This window comes from Platalea leucorodia (genome assembly GCF_965183815.1).
Source record: "Platalea leucorodia genome assembly, chromosome: 2".
NCBI lineage: Eukaryota > Metazoa > Chordata > Aves > Pelecaniformes > Threskiornithidae > Platalea > Platalea leucorodia.
The window spans coordinates 73,358,252-73,385,295 of NC_138824.1; the positions used below are offsets into that span (position 1 = coordinate 73,358,252).

General features: G+C 37.3%; 1 protein-coding gene across 1 annotated transcript in view; it reads right to left on the bottom strand.

Annotated features, from left to right (window-relative positions):
- Positions 1–781: 781 nt before the first annotated feature.
- Positions 782–27,044, bottom strand: part of OCA2 (OCA2 melanosomal transmembrane protein) — a gene marked incomplete at both ends in the record, with an annotated part of 181,872 nt that continues 155,609 nt past the window's right edge. The window contains one exon of the mRNA XM_082333762.1: positions 782–869. Within this exon, the coding sequence (XP_082189888.1) occupies positions 782–869 (88 nt within the window). The remainder of the gene's footprint in view (positions 870–27,044) is intronic.

The following is a 27,044-nucleotide window of genomic DNA, read 5'->3' on the forward strand; positions in this document are numbered from 1 at the left end:
AGCCAAAGTATGATCTCATTCTTCCATATAGTGTATTAACCTACTAAAAGATTTAGAGTACTCCATCACAGAAGTGAATTAATAATTAAATGGAAGATGTCTGGTGCTTTATCACATTTTATGCCCATACTTTGGGAAGAAGAGGGACATTAGTTTATTTTAAGAAAAAAAGTAGCTTAACGCTGATTAAGAGCTTTAAAATGAAAAACAAAGCCTCCATAGAATGCAATCCCAGTTCCAAAATAATAATTCCTTCCATAGCACATTTTCAGGAGATGTGTTTATTTTTAAAAGTAGATAATGATACATCCTTCATGTGTACAGACTTTCTGCTTAACTGTCTATTATTACAACTTGAATATTAGTTACTTTAATGCAAATAGGTAAATACATTGACAAAGACAAATGAAGCCCTAAAAAGAAATTACTGAACATCTGCTATTGTGAATGAGTTTTTCATCTGTGACTATACTCAGATTGTGTCAATACAAACTTTCAGGCACAACATATTCCCTTGTGATGGTACCTTTTCATCTGCACAATAACTGTATTCATAATTAAATATATGGATTCTTTTAATTTTGATTGCCTAGTTCTGCAAATTGTTCACAAAACAGAAGGTAAAGAATGACCAAACTTGATGCTGATGCTGACAATTATTTTGACTGATACCATATGTTGGGGTTTTACACATCTTTTTCCTTTTATATGTCTTCTTAGTGTTCTGATATATAAACTAAATGAAACAGAAAGCTTCTTTGAGTCTTGAAAGTATAAATTACTATGAGTTCCAACCTACTATGACATGAGCAACAAGAAGATAGCACATCCCGATGGTACAGGACACAATCATCATGGGGAAACCTAACCTGAAACAACAATAAAATAAAGGAAAGATCAATAAGGATACAACAGTTTGTTCTCCAAGCAATTTAAGAAAAGGAAATTTAAGTTATTCTACACATTCCAAGCCTTGAATATGCTTATAGCAGTGCCAAAAGCATGGATGTACTACAAGTAAGACAATATCCAGGAGTCTAATATTCAAGCTCACATTTCTACTTCTGGCCCATTTAAGAGATAGGTGGTCAAAATTAGCATAATTTAATTGGTTTCAGGGCATCTCTTCCAATTTACTCTGTCCCAGAATCTGGCATGCCTTGTTGTTTCATTTGTTGTTTGTTTGTTTTGTTTTTTTTTTTTTTTCCCCCAGACAATATGCAATTATACTGGTAAAACAGCAATACTTACAAATTATGCAGCATTAGAATAGATTATCCAGTGTGTATCATTTCAGATTAGGTGTGTAACCCTAGTATGGCACTTTATAACTTAATCTATGGCTGAAACCCATTAAATTGTTTCCATGTTGATCTGTAGTCACATACAGCTAGTATTCCTCTTCCGTACCTCTCACCCGGTGTAACAGACTTGAATGGACAGTTGGAAATAAACCCCAGGCAGCTGTAAAGTGCTAAAACTTTGCTGTTCTATCAAAAATTAAACTTCTCAATGACTCACTGCAGTCTGCTCTTTCTACTTGTAGCTGCAACATTACTCTAAACCTTGAGATCCTCATGAATCATGTTTCTTTCATTGCTGTTTTGTTGAAAAACAGACTGAGGGAGGCATAGGTGTGACCAGCCAAACAGAGGTGTTTTCACCTTAATAGCCATTTATTCAAGTTACTGACAAGGGAATTTACCAGGAATGAGGGTCACTGCAAACATACAAAAATAAACAGCCCTGACCTATAACGTTTACAGACTAATTAGGAAACTAATAAAACTAATAAAACTAAATAACAATAATAATAAATAATAATAATAAATAATAAAAATTAATAAAACTAAGAAAATCTAATAAAACTAATAAAAAATAAAAAATAATAATTTGATGGCTAGCCAACTGCTTCTCAGACCCTTTCCTTCCTTCTCTCAGCAAATCTGATCTCTGTCCCTCCCTAATCTCACTTAGATAAAAGCGTCCAGATAGGACAAAAAAGCAAACCAGCAATGGCTGCAGGAATAAAAAAGCATGGCTAAATATCCTCCTATACCCTTCAGTATATCTAATGAATGGTCCCTGCAGCTGTATCCATGATAGGCTGGTGAACTGGAGATTGCTACAACTCTCATAAGAGAACCGGCTGTTGTTTGACGGAAAACAGAATTTTATTGACCTCACAGTTAGCAAACAATGAGCTGGTATCAGGAGGAGTGAGGACAGCACAGATCTTAATCTCTACTAATGCAACATAACAAACCTCCCTGAAGAACACGCAGCAGCTCAGCAGTGAATGGCAATATAACACCTTTATGAAGACTGGCAAGGGGAAGGAAGGATCCAAAAAGATTCAATGGTTACTCAACCATTGAAAAGAGAACAGAAAAGCTAGCTCCAGCTTGGAGGAGGTCCATGCAAGAAAACGGATGAGTTATACAGGGCCACATATAAACATTCAGGAATTCTAATCATACCCCCGCTATCACAGTGCCAGTCAAATGTGTAGCTGGAGCCAGACACAGTCAGTCTGGGGAGGAACCTCATTTAATTTAGTGTGGATGCTTGCACAGGGCACAACTACGAAGCCATTATTCTCATTGCATGGACAATTACCCCTCAACTTGAGGCCTGAATTTCAGGCCCACTGGCCTGAGCACTAATGTAATTGGATTAAATTCAATGTCGAATATGTGTACCAGAGAGAGAGGAATAATAGAATCATAGAATGGTTTGGTTTTGAAGGCACCTTTAAAGGTCATTTAGTCCAAATCCCCTGCAATCAGAAGGGACATCTTCAGCTAGATCAGGTTGCTCAGAGCCCCATCCAACCTGACCTTGAATGTTTCCAGGGATGGGGCATCTACCACCTCTCTGAGCAACCTGTTCCAGTGTTTCACCACCCTCATTGTAAAAAATTTCTTCCAGTCTGAATCTACCCTCCTTTAGTTTAAAACCATTACTCCTTGTCCTATCGCTATTGGCCCTGCTAAAAAGTTTGTCCCCATCTTTCCTATAAGCCCCCTTTAAGTACCAAAAGGCCTCAATAAGGTGTCCCTGGAGCCTTCTCTTCTCCAGGCTGAACAACCCCAGCTCTCTCAGCCTGTCCTCATAGGAGAGGTGATCCATCCCTCTGATAATTTTTGTGGCCCTCCTCTGGACCCGCTCCAAAAGGTCCATGCCTTTCCTGTGCTGAGGACTCCAGAGCTGAGCGCAGTACAGGAGATAAAGCTCAGTCAGTAAGTATTAGTTACCGCAGAGTTAATCGAATACTTGAGTTGGTTCAGTGCCCTATTATTCTATTACTCTACCCCTTGCTCTCCCCCAAAGGAAGATACAGCTCCTGTCCCAGGCCACATACAACACAATGTTTAGGTACCTATATTTTCTTTAGTTATATCAAATTTAAGAATGCATTTTAAATAATGTGAAAACTACTTCCAGCAACATTCATTTTCAGCATACTCCTTGGAGTCAAAAAGCAGCATGTCATTCAGTTGCTCCTGCCCAGGAAAAAGGATCAGCACAGTTTAGAAGTCATAAAAACCTTTCTTGCACTAAAACTTCAGATTTGTTAGAAACACAAATTAGCATCTTTGGCATAAAAATGCATTTTTATGTGATCTTGTAACAGCATCTGACGTTACATTTTTATACACAAACTAAGGGAACAGGGCAGATGGATCCCACACTGGACAGCCTTTTCTTCCCTCTGCCTCTCTGCAGAGAGGAAGATACACATATACTGCGTGGTACAAAAGGTTCATCCCAACTGAGGGAGTTTTCACTGCTGCAGAGGAAGCGGGGTCAGACACAAGGAAAGGATGGATGACAGGATCTGGCACTCCTCTTCATACTAGAAGCTTACATGTAAAACTGAGATCTAAATGAAATTGCACAGCTTAAATATACACAGCAAGCAGATGTTAGTTCAGTGTGAGGTAGTGAGAGCATTTCAAGCAAGAGCCCCAGGGATTTGTCTTGGACAAAGTTTTACTTATTAATAACTTCAGCAATGCAGTAGTGAAAAACTTGCAAATCACCCCAGCACAAGAGAGATGCCAGACTCTGTGGAGAACAGAATTCAGCATGTTCTTAGCAAATTAAAATGAGAATTTGAAATGAACAAGAGGAATCTCTGTGAAGGTAAGTGTGAAGTATGTATTAGAATTCAAACGTGGGCACAAAACCAGCAAGGAAAATGAAGCTTTTCACTGGTAATGACCTAGTTATTTCTGATCCTGCCTCGCTGCAAGGTTTCTGGCCCTGTATTTACTTAGAAGAAAAGGAAACTGGTGTATGATTATTCTGGGAATAAATCCCATTTTTATTGAGTACCTACAGATGTGAATATTAAAGTTTTCTTAGATTACTAGTTTATCAAATATTATTTGCTAAACAATAATAGTGAAGCCTTTGGGGTCTGAATTGAATTTTCCTGGACAAACTGATCTCCTTGCAGCACTATTTTGTGATGCTTTAAGAGCCAGCAGGACCTGGGATGTACAAGACCCAGGTTCAGTGCCCTGTTCTGCCTGATTTGGGACATGACATATGAAATGTTGTCACTCATAAAAATCACACCTAAGGCACTGCCTTCCTTGGCAGCTTATAATGTGCATCCTCAGGGGGATCTGTGGAAGGTTTCCTCCAAGGAAACGGGGAACCTTCAGTGATTCCTCAGTGGAAAAGCAACAGCAGAAATCTCCCAAGACCAAACCACTGGCAGTGAAAGAAGCCTGGTGGTAGCCAGGGGTAAGAGTTAAAAAAGAGTTAAACCTAACTTCTGCTCCCACTTGTATTTTCAATTTAATGTACAGTTTAAACTCGTCTGGTGGAGTTTGCATCAGAATTAAAATTTTTCTTTTCTCGCTTCATACCAGTTTCATACTGCAAGTTCTGTAGAAGATATAACCTCAGCTTTGCAGAAAAGGACCTGGGGGTCCTGGTGGACACCAGGTTGAACATGACCCACTGATGTGCCCTTGCAGCAAAGGCGGCTGATGGTATCCTGGGATGCATTAGGTAAAGTATTGCCAGCAGGTCAAGGGAAGTGATCTTTTCCCTCTACTCAGTTCTGGTGAGGCCACACCTGGAGTGCTGGGTCCACTGCTGGGTTCCCCAGTACAAGAGAGACAGGAACATACTGAAGAGAGTCCAACAAAGGGCAACGAAGATGATTAAGGGACTGGAGCATCTCTCATGTGAGGAAAGGCTGAGAGAGCTGGGACTGTTCAGCCTGGAGGAGAGAAGGCTCAGGGGGAAACTCATCAATGTGATTAAATGCCTGAAGGGATGGTGTAAAGAAGACAGAGTCAGGCACTTCTCATTGGTGCCCAGTAACAGGACCAGAGGTAATGGGCACAAACTGAAACACAGGAGGTTCCCTCTGAACATCAGGAAACACTTTGTTACTGTGAGGGTGACCGAGCATTGGCATAGGTTGCCCAGGGAGATTGTAGACTCTCCATCCTTGCAGATATTCAAAAGCCATCTGGACATAATCCTGGGCAACAGGCTCTAGGTCACCCTGCTTGAGGGGGACCTCCAGAGGTCCCTTTCAGCCTCAACCATTCTGTGATTCTCACCCACCAATTTGTTCCTCTGTTATTCAACACAGGATAAGAAAGCATCGTCTGCACACCTGAAGATTGGCATGGCATCAGAAAATATTTAACAAAGGACAGATGACATAGTTCTTCTCATTCTTGGACAGTCTCTCATCATATGCAATGCTTTGCTCTGGAAGTTTGAGAATCAAGCTTATTTTTAAAAGAACATCTAAATGCCTCTGAAAACAGCCTCAAAAAGGACACTCAGGTGTCGCTATACTTAGAAGATACATAAGGTTATTTCTAAATGAAAGGAAAGTTACAGCATTTAATGAAATTTCATAATTTGATTTGCAAAGGAACTCATTTATGTTTCTTTTCAACAAAAGGGTATAACCACAATGTTCATGGATCTCAATGAAAAGAATATATCATAACCCTCATGAACTGAACTCCAGAAGGGTATTTTTTTTAATGGAAGATAGGACAATTTTACCTTGGTGAAGAATAAAACTCAACTAGTTTACAAAAGTTATATAGGTCTGCATAGGTTGTAGGCTCATGCAGCACAGCTCTGTGAGCAAGTACGTTTTCTGCACCTCAGCTAGGATTACATAGCAGAGTGAAATCCTTTTTTTGGGGAAAAAAGGGAGCGGACAAAAATACTTTTATAAATGTAAGACTTGCTTGTGAATATTGTAGTTTATGAAGTTCTCCATGTTTTTTCAGCTTTATCCAAAACAATCTATAAATTATTTAAACTAACAATCTTAGAAATATAGCTCATTTTCATTGTGATTATTTGCTGCCAAATTCTCCCATGGAGATATTTTCACAAAAGTTTATTTTGACTTTTCATCCTAATTGTTAAAAAAAGAAAACCTCAGAATTCCTTGGAAAAAAAAAATCCATTTTTATTAGCTCTATAGATTAATTCCCTACCTTTTTTTCTTTGGCTTTGGGAAGGAATGGAAACTGAAAGGAAAGATTTTTAATTTGTTGTCTGCCTTCCTTACTCTCAAAGCCACTAGGAATTTTCCTCTTGGCCAATTTCTCTGTTCTTATTATGTCTGTGGTCATTTTCCTGTCATCTTATTTCTTTTCTCCCTTTCTTGCAGACCACCTTATGAGCCTCCTGTCATTTTGGTTGTGTCAGCCTTTCCATCATTCCAAGTCTTTGACATACTGATCCAGTTTACCTGAAAGGAAAGTATGGTCTTTACTAACAGCTTGAAGAAAACAGATTCAAAATGTTTATCACGTGCCCATGACTCCTTCAAATCCAGACACCTGTTGTAGCTCAGAAAACAGGTGGCTAAAACTGCAAGTGATCATTAATTCAACATTAAATTGCTGTGAATTTCATATAGTCTGGAATTACATAAAAATTACAGTGTGGTTACCTACTAGTTACTATACACAGGAGTTACTGTGTAATTTAAATCACAGAACAAAACCTATAATCCTATTTTCTTCTGATTGCTAAAATTATAATAATTTCTCATGATATTCTAACTGTTTTGAGTCTATGCTAGGATTTCCCATAGAGCCACTGCCAGGAGTGAACCTGAGATAGGGAAAATCAGATCCTGAGTGAGAAAAAGTAAAGGTGTTAGGTTTTGCCTCCCACAGTCTAGAACATCCTTCTGAAGGTGTTTTGCTGTAACATCAACACTTTTGCATGTGGAATGAGCAATGGGCTTTTTCTTGGCCTTCCAAAACTCTGATTATCTAAAGAAAAAAGTGCAAACTTTCATTGTAAGAGAATAGTTGGTCTGCGTGCTCCACCTGGCAGATTCAAATGACTATTGATAGAATATTTGTTGCAGTATCTGTCTAGGTCTCTATGGTACAACCGAGATGAAATACAGGACTGTCAGAACAAGTGACTCTGATAACTATCCAAAACTTATTCGTACACGGTAAGCTAGCAACCTGTATGAAACACCATAAAAATAATTGAAAAGCACATCAATTTTAGTCAAAAAATACTGTAATTGATTATTTTAAAAATCAGCAAGACACTAGATATTACATGACAATAGCATCTAACATTTTTTTAGAACTAAACATACAGTTCCAATAGGAAATGGTGAAATCCTGCAGACAGCTAGGAAAGAACAGAGCTCAAGTTCTGAAAGCACAGAACTAACGGTGACATTTTACTGGGGAAGAGCAGCATAACACTGAAAAATTTGTGGAAGTTATTTTTCCCACTATGCTTGTGATTCTAATATCCCTTTAAATGAACAAATTCATATTAATAATTTGGCAACATGCCCAAGGTGTTCAAAACCTTATATCTAGGTGACAAAGGGGGAAAAAACAGTAACTCTCCACATACAGCCTTAAGGGCCACATGGTCAACATAAATACCCCATATTTAAATGAGAAAGAGAATGACTTCAGTCAAGTTCATTGCTGTCAGTGGATGTAAAAGAAGCTAGATTCTGACCTTTGCACATGTTGGGATGTGTTTTGTTAAATTTATATAGCACACTCAAATCCAGATTACCTGGCTCTATAGATTAGGCGCCAGTGGGATATTATTTTAGAGAGAGACATGCACAAGCCAATGGCCTGAAAAATATCTTAAACTTGAATCACTTGTTCAAGCATAGGAATAATTGCATCCTAACTTAGAAAACACATTTAAGTGTCTTGCTGGATCAGGAGTCAAACAGAAAAATCAAGTGACCACAGATATCTCATCTGTAGTCTTTTCTGGAAGATATCCAAAGGCAGGAAAGCTGATCTAATGATAAGACAATATGATTCCCCTGTGTACCCATCTTTGCTTCACTCATCTATCTGCCCTATGGCATGAAACACGCCAGTCTCCAACAGATAAGTTGCAGCTTCAAGTAAAAATCTAGTTACTTTTGACATGAATGATACAATTTCCCAAAGCAACTCACAAGATCGCCCCAAGTTAATTGCTTTCTACCTGACTACCAATATCTAGAGCGAACCAACCATGTTTGAACATGTCAGGTGCATCCTTTTCCCAAGAATGCTTACACCAACCAACCTTCAGCCCAGGTGACAGCCAGGAAAACAGAGAGCAGAGGAAGCTCTGCTCTATATAGTCTGTTTAAAAAAGTACATTATCTCTTCCATCAACAGATACTGCCAAGAAACATACACTATACAATGTTAAAGCTCCAAAGTGAGCTGTCAAAACTATAGAAGTTTATCATTAAGCAATAACTCCATTCTTTGCCAGGCAGTGTCGTTGCAACTGTTTGAAAACAAGTGATTTTATATGCTGTATGTTGGCAAAAAGGAATATGTCACAGACTGAATTTTATCTCTGTCTTTAGTCAGATGTTTTTTCTTGGTTTTGCAATGTAACATACTTGATTTTGTTTCTAACATTTGTGCTCCAAAGAGACCAAAGCATTGCAAACACAGTGTTTATTGTTAGTGCCAATGTGCAGCTAGACAAATTGTTTACCATTACATTTACTAGAGCTGAGGTAAATTCTGCAAAATTAAATATGAACACTTTCTAGCAAATTCTACTGGTAAATTTAGTTTAAATAGTTTCAATTCACATGAGTTTCTTGTCCATTAATGACAAAATTATTTTTTTTTATTGCCAAGACTATTTGAGTCCCCAAAAAGTCCCTAACAATCCATCACTTGGTGCTTCAATATGAAAATCCTAGAGACAGAGTAGACTTTCCATTCATTATTAGGGGAACGTGTTTTACATAGACAGGTAAGTTCCCTTCCTGCCTACTGAAGAAGTAGGACATGCCATGATAAAGTGTGGCATAAAGACTCAAGATGATCTGCTAGATTTTTTGGGTTTGTCACCACTTCATGTCACCCTTGGATCTACCATTGTATATTAGCAATATATTTGCTGTCCACATCCTCCAGGCAGACCCCAAAACAACTTTAGTCCTCAATTGTTGCTTCTGGTTTTGTTATGAAAGCTTCACACCATTCTAAAATCTAGGAAATGCAAATATATTAAATTGATTCAGGTCCTTGGGAAAGCCATGCTTATTCCTCTCCCACACATCTGTGTAATGAGGTGCAGTTGTGAGTCAGCTTAAGATGATTAAAATCATCATGGACGACTAGCAGAGAAAATCAATGAAGTATGTCTCCTCTGACAGTGCTTTAAGAGACTCATGTACTGATTGTGAGTACAAACCTCAGTATTCCTGGCAGTGAATTGTTCTCATGAATTTTTTGAATGGTTCTGATACAAATATTCTACTAATGAGACAGATTTATACAAAACTAGTGAGATTTACTGTGAAAAAACAAATGCATTAGGACTGCTGAAATAGGTTTTTCAATGTTTACAGTTAGTGTTTCTGTATTTTATGAAACATTTAACATACTGTAAACTCACTTTTGACAATTATATGCTTTTTGCTTTGCAAAAAGCAAATTTGAGGCTTAGCCACATTTTTGTTAAAGTACCTTTTTATAGCTCAAACCTCTCAGAGAAATTTCTCATAAAATAAAGTGTTTTGTCTATTTTTGAAACAAACAATCTACAAAAAATTTTTAGGCTACATTATTTTTCTACATGGTCTAAACAAACCAAAGATAACAGATATGGCAGAAATTAACTGTGATTTATTTTAGTTCCAAAATGTTTCAAATTAAATAACCTTTACTTACCCTGTATTATCTTGCTTTTTCTCAGTGAGGATTCGGGAATGGAAGTTACCTGAATGCTATTTCCATGAATGTCCTTAATCCCAGTGCTCACAAATGGTATCTTGGGACACTTAGTTTTATTTTTTTTCCCCCCCAATGTGCTCTTTTATTTTGATTAAAGCACAAGATAAAAGGAAAATGACATTTTACAGTAAAGATCAATCAGTCAAGTCTTTAATAATTTCAACAGAGCACTCTCAACTATTATAAAAGCCCTGGACTTTGCTAAAAAGCCAGATGCTACATAAGAAAGAATATGTTCCACCCCATTGCCCTCTCCTCTTTCTCCCTGCTTTGAGACTCCCATTCATGTGCCATAGAATGTGATGACAGAGAACTCATACACAGCAGTTTACCAGGACAAAGGAGCAATGTAGTTGCATTTTGAATTAAAAAGTAGAAGGATGTTTCCTGTGCACTAATGATTATTTTCATTATGAACTCAGCAGATGACTCTTGATTAAAGGTTGTTGATGTTGTAAGGCCACTAAACTTTCCACAACAAACCCTATGCTTTAGGCCACCCAGTCTAAGACAAGAGCAGAGGGTGCAGATTTTCATTCCACCACGGTGCACTTGGAGGCTTTTCTGCAGCCCACCATGAAATGCCAACCAAAGGCAAATAAGGGGGCAGCTGGAACCTCCCAAGCCCTCTGTGCCATCATGGTGCACTGCAGTGTACAGTTCTTCCTACCCCAGAGAAGCCACAGATCTGAGCTCTTACGTGCTTACTACAAGGAAAGTTTTTGTTAACCACAGGTCTAATTTTAAGTGCACTGGCAAACTAAGCTTAAATAAAGTGAATCCTATTCTAAGTGTATCAGTTCCTCAGCATGTTAAAGCTCCCATAAGTATTAGACAAATAAATACTCTACAAATATATCCCTCCAGACTGTCACAGATATATACCAACATTTCTTATGAGATGAAAGAGGAGACCTAACGGATGGACAAGATAGAAAAAGTGTAGTATAGAGAGGCAGATAAGTACCACTAGCAGCATGTTTTAACATGGGTAGCTACATGACCAGTTCACAGGTGTTGCAAGTCAATCAGAAGCATCACCTGGGGTTCACTGTCTAATTGTTATAGATGGCAGATAACCCTTAAGGTGCTTCAAGTTGAAAGGTCAAAGCTTGAGAAACTCCAGTTCTCTACTCCTAAAAATGAATGCACTAAGTTTTCAGAAGTTTCTTTGAGAAAGACCACATCAGTCCCAGTGTTCTCATCTAACCCACACCACCATGAGCGTTATTCAGGCCTGCATTGGCAATAAGGATTATAGAGTAACTGAAAGGAGGGGAAAACAGGAATAAAGTAATTAGATTTTTTTAAATTCTGAAGACATCCTAATATCTTCATATTTTCAACAAGTGGGTGAAAACTAAACTAGTTGCTTCACAAATTTCTGCCTCCCTCCTTCCATCTCCATCCCTGCAGTGGAAGAGCTGGATTGCTGCTCCAGGAATGCAAGGGTGCACCAACCACCCACCTAGGAGGCATTGCTTCATAGGCCTACCCTTAGCTCATAACATGACGCAGGAGTGTCATGGATGTTCCATAGCAAGTGAGGTATGCAGGAGACCACATGGTCTGGGCCAACCATTTATACCAAGGCTACATGCACCATAGTCTTCCTCCTTTATTGTTTTAGTTGTTTCATTCTCTTTTGAACAGCTTGGACAATGAAATGGTTGGTTTTAGTGTCGTCAAGTGATTCTGAACCATTCCTAAGTCCTACCACAGGATCACATTATCTTTCTACAACATCAGGATAATTGTTTCGGGCATGTTTATGACGTTTTTCATTTTAGTTTATTTCTCTGAATTTGGCCTTTTCAGCTAAGGTCAATAGACTTTTGAATTTTCTGTCTTAGAAACAGAAGGTACAGTGATGCATTCTGATGCATTTCAGCTGTAGCATTGTGAAACAAAATCGTAAGCAAAACCTTGACATTAATATCCTTACAGTGCTAGAGATGGAATATGAATATTTCTTGACTGTTTGGAATAACTGAGAGGGTTTTTTTTTTTTTCCATTTGCCTTTAGAAAGTCTATTCTTTAGATAATTTCCATAGTACTAGGAAAACAATTTACCTGTATGGATTCCACTTAGTTTTGAGCCTCTAACAGTTTTTGTTCAGCCTTCATTATCAGCAAGTGGTAAAGAAAAGGCTTAATAAGAAACAAACTCAGGGAAAAAAAAAAACCTACAAATATTTTAAAAATTATTTAGTAATATAAGTTACACAGTACTACAAAGGAAAAACCAAACAAACAAACAAACAAACTAGAATGCCTTTTCAACATTTCCTGGGATGAATTTTTCCCTTTTTTTTTTACTAGACTTTTTCAAGGCAAGTAGAATGAAATGAATCTTAACAAAAAAAAAGAACCTGCAAAACCTTATCTATTTTTCAAGAATAGGTTTTGTACCTTCTCCCAAAAAAGCAGCTCTTAGTCACTATCATTTTAAAACTGATGTCATTGCATAGCTATTATCATTTTAGCCTATTGAACTACTACAGATCTGCTTAAAACTTTAGAGTACTCCTATTTAAGTAACCCTCACTGAAGCTGAACAACTGCAAGTGTTGACCAGGAAATTGTTATTCTAGTAGCTTATTAGTGATGTTTAAATTAATGCAGTACCCCTGAGTGTAAATATGATCAGGAAGATGATAATTTTTAAAAGCTATCAAAAATCACTGCTAAGTTCAAGCACTAAAAAAGCAAAGAATATACTAAATACTACCACATCTTTTGTGTGAGAAATAATATCTAGTTTACACAAGAAAATAAAAATTTATTTACTATCCCATGAAAAGCACTACTTCCTTTAAGCAGTTCTATTTTCAAATGCATTATAATGAAAATAATATAAGCATTAAATCCTCCTTTCTTCTGATCATGTTGGGAGACACGAGGATAGCCTGTTTGACACATTATTTAGTAACAGAGGGAAAATCACCTTGCTAGTTCTATGAAAAATATCAAATTATTTGAGAAAATGCCATGTAAAACTATGATTCTGATGTAATTTCAAATGTCTGTATGATGCTTTGGCAAGCAAACATGAAGCATGGGATAAAGCAGGTTCAAGCTGAGGAGAATTAATATACTGTCTTGGGAAGGCTTATTAGTCAGGGTTCATATGGCAAATGTATATAAGCTTCATACTGACAGCGTTCTCTGAGTTTCCCAGACTTCATGTCTCTTCCTGCCATTTAAGTTACCTTTGTGATTGGATCTCTTGCAAATTGTTTTTCAAAACAATGTTTAGAGATACAGAATTTCTCCAAGCAAATATTCTCAATCCAGCACTTTCTCACTAATTCTGGTAATTGCTAAAGTACCGTATTTAATTAGAAAATCACTTTCTAATTTCAATAATCTTTGAATAAGACTCTTGTTCAGCAACTATAGTGACTGTCTAATCAAATTGAGCATGTTGTAATTAACTGGAAACTTGACACTTGATGTAATAACTATATGAACCTGCAAAAAGTAGGATTTTTTTGGATAACAAAAACTATTTATACCAGCACATATGACATTACACATGTGAGAATTCAAATATGTCTTGCTCAATACAAACAACTGTATGTGAATTTTATATCAACTCCCAGGCGGAATAAAAACAGAAACTGAGTTAATACGGTTTGGCTTTTTATCTCTCCAAGTCAAATTACAAAAAGCATGGAAATGAGCAAGCACTTCCCTAATTCTTCTCTGCTTACGATCATCTCTACTTGGCTGAACTTTTTCCCTTCTCAAACTCCCCTTCCTCCTTTCTCCCACCAAGTCACTTATGCCCAGCTTAAGATGCACATTTTGTCAGAACAGGACTATCTTCCACTCGTCTGTTCACAAGCTCAAACCCCATTGTTGCTGGACATACCGCTCATAGTCTCTGCCCCTTACTGAAGGCAGTGGTGGCCTCACGCCTTCCCATAAAATACTTGATCTTCCAGTAATCAGAAAGGCCAGTGGTGGCAATAACCAGCCAGGACCCACAAGTGGATTTAAAGATTGGTTCTCCAGCTAGGGAATGTCATCCAGACTGAAGTGAGAAAGGAGATTTTCAGTCCAGTCTCAAAATCATGAGTCACACCTGGACTCATATAACTGTGCTCTCATTTCAGGGAGTAGTAGGGTGACTGACCAGCTACTTGTTTCTTTAAAATCCAAAGACACAAATGATCAATTTATGTTTAACTCTAATTAACAATAAGCAGCTAAATAAAACATTCTAGCCAACTCATCATTGCAATGGCATCAGTTTCTTTATATAGAAGCTCTTGGCCACAGTCCCTCCATGTTAACCATTCCTCCCTGCATCTCCCTAAAGCTGAGTGCCATATGTGCTTTGCTGCCTGCTATTCCCCAATTATTTTGGTTTTGCCTTTTGATGCTGTCTCTAATAAAGACCACTCCACACCCTCTCCTGTCTCTTTCACCGCAGCTATCCTTACAAAGCCAATTTGTGTATATGTGAGTAAAGAATTTATGTTGTGGGACACACCTGTACAAGTCTGCATCTGAGTTACTGGCTTTTCTAGGACAGAATTTGTTTGACTTTTACTAGTTGTTTGTGTTAGGATGAAATGAATCACTTTCTAAAAGTTATTTCTTGCCATTGACTGCAATGAGACCTGGATGTGGAAATAAAGATATCAACACTGTAGAATGGAAGAGTGAGGTGAGATGAATCTTTACTGACAAGCAGCTCTATGAACACTTGAAAATAATGAAGCCTTATTTCCTACCAATTTGTGTCTTAAGTTTGATTGACTTTCTGTCTAAGCAGAAAGCTCCAACTGAAGCTTTCTTCCATAGCTTATAATGACACTCACCTGCATGGATTTTTTCAGTGTGTAAAGAAGTGTGGGCTCAGACTGCGCTTTCCCTCAGTGGGAATACTAATAGGGTTTCTTTTTCTCTTTCCAGCTATCGACTTTGATCACATTTTAGGGATTTTAATTATATTTGAGAAATCAAGCCTTCTTTCCCCACCATCCTTTCCCCTGTCAAAAATATTTGATGTTGATAAGCATATTCAGAAGTTATTAGGTGGGAAACACAGAACACATTCACAGCAGTATGATTGCACGGGAAACCTGGTGAAAAGCTAGGCTTTGATAGAAAGAGAGGAACAAAAAGCTTTTCAAAAGCATTCTTTTTTGAAACATACTTGTTACAAGCAGCTAACTGATCTTGAGATGTGCCAAAGGCTTACCTTGATATAACTCAAGAATGATTAGAGAAAGGGATGTAGCTTTGCATGTGCTTACACTATATAGTTCTAGTCTCCAACTTATTGTCAGAATGCTTATAGGCATGGGAAAGTAACAGGGAAGAGAAAAAAATGTGAAGTTAAAAGTTGGCATGAATTAGTATACATTTTGATTTGAAATTTCATGCAATCCCTAAGGATTTTTTAAGTTAAATATAGAAACTAAAATTCAGTTATTATGTTACAAAAAAGAAAAATTATTATCACAATTCAATTGTAAATTTCAAAGCGATCTTAACTAGTGTGCTGCTGATGATGTTTCCACAGTACATATCTCAGACGCCAATAAGAAACAGAAAAGTGAAGTTCCATTTACCAAAATTCTTTAAAACAGCTGTATGACTTAATAAATGATCTCTAACAAAGTTCAAATAAAAGGACCATTTTAATCAGTCTACTACTCAGACGTATACCTACTGAACATGAAAATATTAATGAAGTAGGGAATAGTTTATTATTATTGCTCAAAGTGATAATACTTCTGCATGCAGTTTGTATTCTGAATAATTACATATCCTGAACACTGTTCAGAAATCTCAAAAAGCCAAAAATTAATATTCCAGCAGTGTACCTCATAACTGAAAAGCCAAGTTATTCTTATGATGAAGAATAATATCTGCCAAAATGCAAAGAACAAGTGAGCTGCTTGTATGTGTTGGTTGAAATTATTAAACTGAAAAATGTATTTGAGTTTTTTTTCTAAATGCAACTACATCATTAGTTTGCACCAAATATACCATGCTCTGGTAGCTACAATGGAAATAAACAACTTGCACAAGTGTCACTGAAGTAATTTGTTTAATTATCAGCTTCAGCACATATTTAGTATTTCAAATTCTTCTATGCATTGACATACTAATAGCTAGCACTTCAAAATATACACTGACTAAATATACTTTGTGTCAGAAGAATATATTCACTAGATTTTCTGTACAATATTCAAAACATGCAATAATCTTGGTAACCATTTAAGTGAGGAGATATTTATTTTGCAGTCTGACTAGTACAATGAGAGAACATCAAAGTCCATGTAAACATATGAAGTGATTGCACGTTTAACCAATGGCTTTTTGAATGTCAGCGTACCAGACATAAAGCTTCTTTTCCTTGGTATGCATGTACATGCATTTATGGCAGGGAAAGGAAATTCGTTTACCCTGTAAGACAAAAAGCCCTGCAGGGGCAATGAGAAAGATATACATTGCCTGCTGCCTATTTCTCCTTGTAGAGCATAAATCTTGTACAATATTCACAGCATCTGGTGGGGTGAGCTCTACACTCTAATGCAGGTCATGTAGTTCTCCTCCGTATTAGTGTATACATATGTATCAAAAAATAGGATTTTCCTCAACTAGGCTGTAAACTACTACAGTCAAGTGCAAATTTCATTTCGGGCCTCAGCTTGACCCTCAACTTATTTCTTTTTTTTTTTCTTCAGTCAGTGACAGAAACTTGCATGTTTTTTCCAACTATACTTAGTAAGTCTGATAAAAGAGATTACTTCTTTCTACAGGTCTTGTGCTTGCTATGTCCCCAAAACATGTAGCAAGGTCTCCCAAGAGTACAAGCACAGGATGACAACGGAGGTCCCACACGTATAAACACAAATCACAAAAGGTCAGTTATTCATGGCTGAAGGCAAGCCACCCTCAGGGCCAGGCAGAACTGGGTTTTGGGCATAATAAATAGAGCAAAGAAGATGTATCCAGTGTATGTAAAACACCATACGTATGGTTAAAATGCAAAGGATGTAAGAGAAAAGTATAAAAAGAGCTACAGCTCCAATATGCATGATAGCAAATGAAGAGCAGAAAGAAAATTTCTTCAGCATGGGATCCCCCACATCTGATCAATGCCACCATTTATCTGTAGCAGGTCCTTCCTCACCTTCAGTAGAGAAAGAGATCTGTTCTTCTGTTTGCCATTAAGAAAGTTTTGCTGCCACCTCTCCGTAATCATTTGTAGCGTATTATCTTTTACTATATAACTGGGCTAAATAAATTACAATTCTAAGGAGATATGGTTTGTGTTCCATCCTTCCAATTTGATACCGTTACTGATATTTTAGTCCTAAGCTAACATCCATGGAGATACAATATGACATCTATGATAATCTTCTGTTTATATTGACCACACAAGAGGTACACAGCAGGTTAAACACCTCACTTTAGTATCCTTAGGTGAGATGAATACTACTTTTTGTATTTATTATTATTGAACAATCTTTCTCAGATTATAAGTTGGCTGGATAGGTACCATTTTTTGATCAGCCCTTTTACAGTGCCTTGCCTTTTTACTGTGCTGGACCTTGGCAAGGACTTAGCTCTGTGGTAACAGCAGCTGCACAACAAACCCAGGTAGAGTAGGCAGCTCTAGGTTGAGAACATGCACATGAATGTAATCCTCATGAAACTGCCTGCACAGTAACCCCACCTTGTACTAGCACAGCATAAATCAGAAGCACAATATGTTTCTAAAGGAAGCCAAAAGAAGGGCTTACCAGAAGAAACACAGTGGTCTTCACAAACTCAGTTGATATCAAAAGAACAATGAAATATTCTGCAATGTGGAAAGATTTTGCCTAGACTGTTTCAGTTCACAATCCTGGCAATCAAGAGCAATTTAGTTACCAAACATCATGCTAGCCTAAGGAACTGATAGATAACTCCTACAGTCTGGGGAAGTGAACTTCTGTTACATGAATTTATATACCTGCATCTTATTTGGTAATGTATGTTTCTGTGAATTACATTTAAATTAAACAAGCACTGAAAGAAAAAAAGGTGGTATTGGCAACGAACAGATGCAGATATTGCTAGATTAACCAGGTCATTTTGGTCCCGAAGTTAGACAAACGGCCCAAGAGCCGTTTGCTATTTTATAAGCAGCCTTGTAATCACCTATCAGCAAGGTACAGCTCCATCTGGCAGAAGACAATTTCTTTCATTAGATTTCTCATATCACCTCCTGGCTTACACTACATTACTGAAGCGTCTCATAAACTCTGTATACAATCCAACAGTGCCTACAGTGACAGCATACAGTCTAAATGTTTGCATTAAGAAAAAATGCGGTCTTTCACAGGAAGAGATAAAACAAATGTACAAGAGATTCTGGAAATATCATTAAACCGCAAGGAAAATATTTTTTCTTGTTCAACACTAGCATTAGCAGGACTCATATGTGCTCCATAAATGCCTAACCCTTAAAGAGGCATGAGCAACAGCTGAGTTTTTCAAAAGGGCATGGGCTGGCCTGGTTCTGCCCTCCCCCAAACTCACTGAAGAATGCCTATTAGCTTCAACTGAGACATATTAGACAACCAATGTATACTTTCAGCAATCACAGCCCTCACTGTTTTGTTTTCAAAAATGAGACAGGGTCAGCCTTGGCAAAAAGAACAACAAAACAAAACCAATTCAGTCTCTGATTTTTCCATCTATCTCAGAAAAAAGGATAAGAGCAATGATGTGTGACATAGACCTCAGCACAATGAATGAAACGGAGCTCCCTCATCCAGAGCACATGTTCCATCTTCTCTGTGCTTCAGCCAGTCCAGCTCATGGGCCCTAGTCCTCCTGATTCATCAGCACACTTAGAGCCTGAGGCTTACTGGGCAGTGGTAACAGCTGTTGCCATAAAATATTAAACCCATCCATCTCCCACACTGAGGGCTCCTGAAAAACCAGGTATCCTGCCAGTCTGAGGATTTGTTCCATTGTCTCTGAAGGTGCTTGCAGGGTGTGGAAACATTACCAGTTTGAGTTTTCCAGTGTTTGGCTCCAGGGTCCTCGTCCCTGGATGTATACTGGTTGACACATGTGCTCTCATCTAAAGTGAATCAAATCAATCCTTTGGCATGAAAACACAAGGTTGTTGGTTTTCCGCATTCTGCCATGGCTGGATTTTTTTTTACAGCAAGATAGCTTTCTTGCTGTCACAAGAAAGCACAGTCAGCACAGTTACACCAAAGATCATAGCACAATGTAGACAGTGTGGACAGGGCTGAGGTAGTGTTACATCTGCAGAGGTACTAGCAGCAGTCTAGTCCCAGCATCATGGAGCTCAGTGCATTCAGCTTCATTAGCCATGTAATTGTGATTACACTGCTACAGCTGATCAAGGTCAGGAACATCTGCATTACACTGAAGTCACCTGACATGTCCTGGACTGTGGGATTCAGCTCCAGAATCAGCCACCAAAACTCAGATGCCTACTATGTAGACATCTACATGGGAGTTGGTTAAGTTCTTACTGCCGTCAGTGGAGACCAATACAGCAAATGGAACCTGCAAAGGCGTCCATCTCATCCTGCTCTGCTACCTGTATTTTGTAAGATGAGGAGCTTATTACAGATAGCCTGAGGAGAAAGAGATTTTCTTTTTTTTCAATTGTTTAAACGGACTGACAAAGTTAAACTTGGAGGTATTTATGTCACCTTTCCCTATTTTTCTATTGTTAAATCATGCCCTCCTTCCACTATGAGTTTGTGTAAAGATGCATAAAGCACAGTCTCTCTCTTTATGAAAAAACACCTTTTATGGCAGTGAAATTAAAAGATAAGCCAGACCACTGCATTCTCACCCACTGTCACCACAGCCAAGTGCCCCTACTGTTATCTAAGACTTACTTGCAAAGCAATCCCATTCATCACTCACCCCTAGAGTAGTAAACAACTCTTTTAACCCTTTTAAACTTAGATATTTGGGCTTCTTTTAAAGCAAGGATGCCTTCATTTTGTAACTCTACATTTCAGGGATTTTCTTGTGTTTACTGTGAAATACATACTTCCTGATTTTCTGTGATATACATATGGAGCACTGGAATTGCATGAGGACCAAAGATTTTCTGGCAAATTTTCACTGGGATGCTGAATTAATTGTATCTTTGTATAAAGTAGCAAGTTCTAGGCCAATTCAAGTAAGTATGCATATGTTAGCACTGTTAGAAAAATCAGCTGTTAAATGGAAAGCTAGTTCCAATATCTTAACCACTTTTGCATGACACTTCCTGCATCAAATATTCATGGAAAATAAAAATGAAATCTTTTTTTGGATAAATCCTGACCCATAGTACTAAAAATATTTTTAAAATATGTATTAATTACTTGCTAGCAAAATATTCCTGTTTTATTTCTAGCTAATGAATTATAAATATGTCAAATAGACTTTGCTTTTAATTGGATAAAATGTTTTAAGAAATGAGATGCCAGGTTGAAATAATAAAACAAAGTTGATCCATGGATATATTAATGTCTCCATTAAATTCTCTAAGGATATACTTTCCTTCAGAGCTGGTCAAGTGAAGAGAGGGTATTGTCAGAGATTCTAGGAAGAACAGATATTTTCATTCCAGATTATCATTTTTACAACCCAAAATAGCACAGCACCTAGATAGCAAAACATACTTTGTGGACACTAGTATGTGGAAACCTTCCCAGCTGAAGAAAATTTAAAAGACATTTTTAAAAAAGAAAACTGGCTGAACAGGCAAACATCATAAATTATACATGCTAAATTGCAAATTCAATATTTACTTTATTAAGAGTCAGCACTAGCAACTGCAACAATGATACAGAAGGAAACTACTACATGAGGAAGAAAATTCTCCTCTTATTGACTAACAACTTCCTTGTTCTTGTGGAGCATTTTAGGAGGCTATTTGAGGAGGTCACAAAGCTAAAATATTACCGAAGGAATCATTAGACAATTTTTATGCAAAACCCACCAAATGAAATATTTCACTGATGTGGCTAGCACAGCATGTAGGGAAAAACATTTTTAAAATGTCATGTATTTCCCAATTTATATTTTTGGCCCCAGTTTAGTAAAGTACTTAAACCACCTGTATCTTTTTGATTTTAATGGACTGTTCCCATGCTTAAAATTAGGCATATTAGTGGGCAACCATGGGATCTAGGACTTTTCTTATTTTTGTGCATCAGTAGGAATTTGAGTTATGAAGACAAATGATGTCATGCAATCTATATGACTAAGCTCATGAGAACAGAAGAACAGATTAATTTCAGATTTACTTTTGACTTTCAGCAGAGCTTGTGTTGAGAGGACTTGCTCTTAATTTCAAATTCTTCCAATTTGTGCTTTTTTTCATCAATTTTGAAAATATTATGGAAATATTTCTGGTTATCCTGGGTTTAATAAAAGCAATCTTCATTGTAGTCACAACCTAGAATGACTCGTGAACCTGAACTGTCTGTAACAAGTCTTGGCGATGGTAAAAGAAAAGAAAGATCACAGTTTACGTCATTAAGACCCTGGGAAATAACCAGACAGTATTTGATTTACTTTTCTTGCACCAGGAAGTTTTTTATAATTTTAATGTTAAATGTCAATTAAATCCCTAACAGCTTTGCCATTTGAATACATATCTGTATGTGTATAAAGACAAAGTGTTCCCTTTTAACAAACATCATGCTTCTATGAATTCTGTGATTTATGACAAGTATCAGCACAGACATAGCAATGAGAATATTTTCATTTCAAAATACTGTATAATTTTCAACAGGAATTTATTTCTGATAGAAAAATTTCAGCTGCTTTCAATGAAATAAGAAGTTATACATAAACAGTCATATTTAATGGTGAAATCTGCAAACATTAGGTTCATATCTGGAGTTTAAGTGACTTGACGATCCTCATCTAAGGAAAAATAATAGACCATTTCTTCAGAAATTTAACAAGGGATGTAGGAAGCCAGGCAAAGAACTATTAAAAAGGAAAGTCAGGGTAAAAGGTATAAGATTACTATGAGCCTCATGGAGAATAATTCTTCTGGGACCACAGGTGTCTCCATGAGCTATAAACATAAACAGCCAATCTTGCATTTCTTGTGCAGCAAAAACTCCCACTAGCCAATAAAACTTTAAGGTCCCCATTTTATGCATGATCAGACTTGAAAATTATACAGATTATCTCTATCAAGAATGCATGATTCTTACAGAAGTTACTCTCATCAAGTTTGAAATTTGCAGTAGGTATGCAGCATGAGCTTTTTATTTTAATATATTCTCGTCTAAATCTGATAAATGCAGAACTTAAATAAAAATACGGTACGTGACAACAGAAGCATGAAAATGTATTCAAAATTTTCTCTGGGATGAGAATCTTAAGGTGAAGCAAACACAGCAAAAGCGTTATTTCCAACACACTAAATGGCTGACTGCTAAAGAATTGTAGGTTGTTAACTAAATATACTTTACATTTGGGAAGGCAAAATCAAGTCAGTGTCCTTCCATTTTTACCTCCTAAATTCACGGGACAAATGATGCCTGCTTTCTGCACATATATTTTTTATGTAAAGTGACACACCACGACTGTGACTGGCCACCTAAGCATCCATGCGCAATCATCACCGAGACCGCACCAATAAGGCACAGCAGGAGAATTCCTTTCAAGTCCCCGTATTCCCAAGGAATCAGACCTTGATCAGCCTATGGTTGCACTCCCCTATGAACTGCCCTTTTATGGTCATTCCAGTGTTTGGGGGGAAAGTGTACACGGAGAGAAAGCAACGCAAGGGAAGGAGAGCCGCCCAGTCCCGCCCAAGCCCCGGTCCCGTCCCGGCCTCACCCTCCAGCACCAAGGGCAGCGCCCTCCCCGCCCTCCTCGGCTCCGCGGCAGCCCGCGCCCAGCGACCCAGCGTCTTAAATGCAAAACTCGTAAGAAGACCATCAGCCCCGAAAGAGCGGGTGGTTGGCTAAAGAACGAGGTTACCATCTAAAGTCCCTTTCATTTACTTAGCCAGATGAAATATAGATTTGAACCCGTCTTAGGCAGATCTTGCTGAAAAGTCCTGACCGTTGACCCAACAGCCTTTCTTTTTATCTCTGCCTTTCTCATTATTCTCATACATCTCTATGGGAGAGGAAAACACTACCTGCTACTGGGCAGGAAATAACAAGGGAGAAGATATGAATAGAGGGACAGTAAGAGACAAGAAGAAAGAGAGAAAAATGAACATAGATGAATGTGTTGCAGTATCTTAAATTGAGTTTCAAGGTATATGTTTTTTCAGTGTACATACTTTCTACATTAATATGTTTCTGCCTAGGTTATTGCTTGTTTTTCTCTTTTGCATTTCATTTGAAGAATTTTTGCACTCTGTCAGTATATGCATGGTGAGAAACCTATGCTGTGATTCAGCTCCAGATTCAGGCACATGCAGATGGGAACTATACGTGAAAGTTTTTTTTGTCTAAGTTCCCACAGTAGACTGTGGGAAATCTAGTTAACACAGTAAGCAGTGTGTAGAACAGATGTGTCTACTGCAGGATGAAACAAATAGCATGTTAGATTCCATTGAGTCGATTGTGAGATGCTCCAATCAGTTGCCTAAACAAAGGCATGCAGTGCCATTGAAGATTGTCCCACTCAACTTCCAGCTGCCACTTGAGGATGCCATGGGTCCATGTATCTTATGTCATATCTATCAGACCCATGAAGATGTCCTGGATACAGTACTAGATAAATATGTGTGTTTAGGCAAGTGAATAAAGCCTTACAACCCCACTGGGACCTCCAATGGGAGCTTAAATGATTAGCTCTTATCACATCAGGTATTTTAATTGAAGCTGAATCCCATCTTAAGGTAAACTATTGTATTGAGAATCAAGATACTTTTGATACATGAAGATTAGTCAGCACAAAAAATTGTATTAAAATAGTGCATTCATTCACTTTTTTTGTTCTATACTTTTCTGGAATAAAAATAACCCAGAAAATTTAGTGCTTGCATTGGTCAATAATATTTGAAGACTGCATTAGAATGGTTTGAAGACTAAATTATTTCAAAATTGATGTGGGTTTGATCTACTTGTTTTTCAGTTGAAGTGTTAATTAAAAATCTGAAATATTAACTTTTAATTAAATACACCATATTAATGTAGAATTACTCTCAGTTACTCTGCCTTTCATAGACATTCATGCATAAATTCTACTAAAAATTGTCAAGATATAAATTAATAGTATTACCTTTTAGCTCTCATGAATCAGGAAGTAGTAAAAGTAATGTGTCGTGTATCAGTAGTTCTTTTGTATATGTGCTATAGTGGAGCCTTTATCTAAGAGCTGCTAAAAATTAACTATATATATGGTTTACCTAAGGTACAATTTGTATTATTTAGATTTAAGACACAACAGTATAGGGTTATTTTTAGTTATCATCTGAAAGAAAGGAACTTCCAGAAGGTAATTCTTCCTATCTCAGGATATCCTTTTAAGACGTCAAGACAAGTCTTCCCTTTTCCTCTCCGCTGACTGCAGAAGGAATATAAATGAATAGGCTGAATTAAATGGATGAACTCAGGTGCAATGAGTCACATTTCAAGTCAAGTATCCTTTTTCTAACAGTTGTCTTGTTGTTTACAAGGAAAATGCAGAAAATTCTGCAGTAACACAACCATAAGGAAAATCTGTAACTTCTGTGAGGTGAAGGTTCACCCAAAAGGTGACCCGAAAAGTCACTAACCCAGCTAAACTTCTTTTAAGATAATATCACATAATTCATACTCATGAGTTTAGGTATATAGTTTTTTGTGCTGTGCCTTACTACTCAATATATACCAGACAGAACAGCCTGTAGACACTGGCCCTGTTGGTAAATCATCTGATTTTCAATTACACTGCAAAACTTCCATAGCCCTGAGGGCACTCACAGGCCACACTGTCCTTGCACAGCCTCCCCAGAGCTCCTCCACTGCTCATGGACCAGGCACCCCTTCCACCCCTCTCTGGGGCCCCTCCACCCAGATGTTCTTAATGTCAGAAAACCATGTTGTACATGAGACAGCAGTGTGTTTCAGCAAACGGTGGATTTTTTTTAACAGTCATCTGCATTAAAAAAGAAATTCAATCATTTTTCTATACTACAATAGTTCAGAAATTAACAGCTTTTCTGAAAAGTATTTTTGAAATTTCTACATAATCAGAAAACTTAAACATTTCCAAACCTGTAATTCTACTCCATCTGCAACAGTAATTACAAGCAGCACTGGCTTATCACGTTTTTCTTAATTATTTCAATAATGGTTGTTGATTGTATTTATTAAGAGTCATATTCACTGTCTCAAAACTTACAGAAAAGCTGACCACTCATTTTGAATTAAGTTCTGTCTCTTCCTATCTGAATAGTCAGAGAAATTAATATTTTTATGACAGTTTATTCTGTGCATACAGAAGTGTCAATTATTTTTAACCTCTAAACTAAGAGAAGGTACATTGTCTGTCACTGAACTTTTGAGTTTGACATCAATTAAAGCTCTCCCATTAAAAAGGAATTATTAGAACAACACGAAGACTTACACAATCAATCTGTCAAAAAGATATTCCTGTAAAACCTTCAAAAAGAAAAGCTTTCTTGTCAAACAGGCACAATTTGTGGGTGGCAGGCTTTAACTTCAAAATTAAAGCCCAGAGATCCCAAAGGCCCTACTTTGCTCCCATGTCCATGACAGATAAGAGCAAAAATTTTTTCTAAAAAATACTACATTTAAGTAACAAAATGTGACTATGTACTATACAGGAATACTACCATGTTTCTCATCATATTAGACACTAGGCCAAATAATCCATATAGTGATAGGTCTAAAAATGAGACATAGTCTAAGCTGCCTTTATTCTCACACAGTTTATTTAACTGTAATATAGAAAATATTATATTATATTAATATACTAATGACCACCTGCTGGTTGCAGTAGTAAATGGAAACAGTGCATGGAAATACTACTATCAACAACAATCCAAAGTCTTCTGAATTTAAATAAAAGACACCACTGATTACAATGAGTTGTCACTGAAGCAGCAAAAGCAGAGGACGCCATAAGCAATAAATCTATATTTGGCTGTTCTCCCAGTCACTGCAAATACTCTTTACTATAAACAGCCTTCATCGATATGTTATATTTAAGAAATAAAATGGGATTTTTTTTTTTTACTTTTGCTGGTTTTTGGCTTTTGCTGTTTTGGAATGTCCCCAATTTTTTTCTCTCCCTCCCTGGTTTGATTATTCATAGCTATACTGCTCACCTTCTTTCTTTTAACATTTCATTTATCACTATCACTACACACAGACCTCCTGCTCTTGCTGAGAAAAAGGACACTTTTCAGACTTAAAAAGCTCCTCATTACACTGGGAGAAGTAAAAATGTAATTCAATCTATTCCAAAGTGAATCCCTTTCAAGACACACGAAGTCTCAGTCACAATGAAACGAATCAGTAAACAAGGCTCCTATGAATAGTGGGGACAGCATCTGAGCAGCAATCAAATTAATTTTTTCAAACAGTCTGGCCAGCACCTGGGTAAGGCAAATATTCACAGTTATTTAACAAACTAAATGACAGTGTTTCAGTACAGCTTCTGCATTTGCTTTTCAAAAGGCCAGAATTTAGGCAAAAGACAGCAATTTAGAACCTCCCTAGAAGTCACTGCAGGAATAAAACAAAAATGGTAAGATCAAGAGAAGGACATGCAGTAGCCTCTGTCTTTCT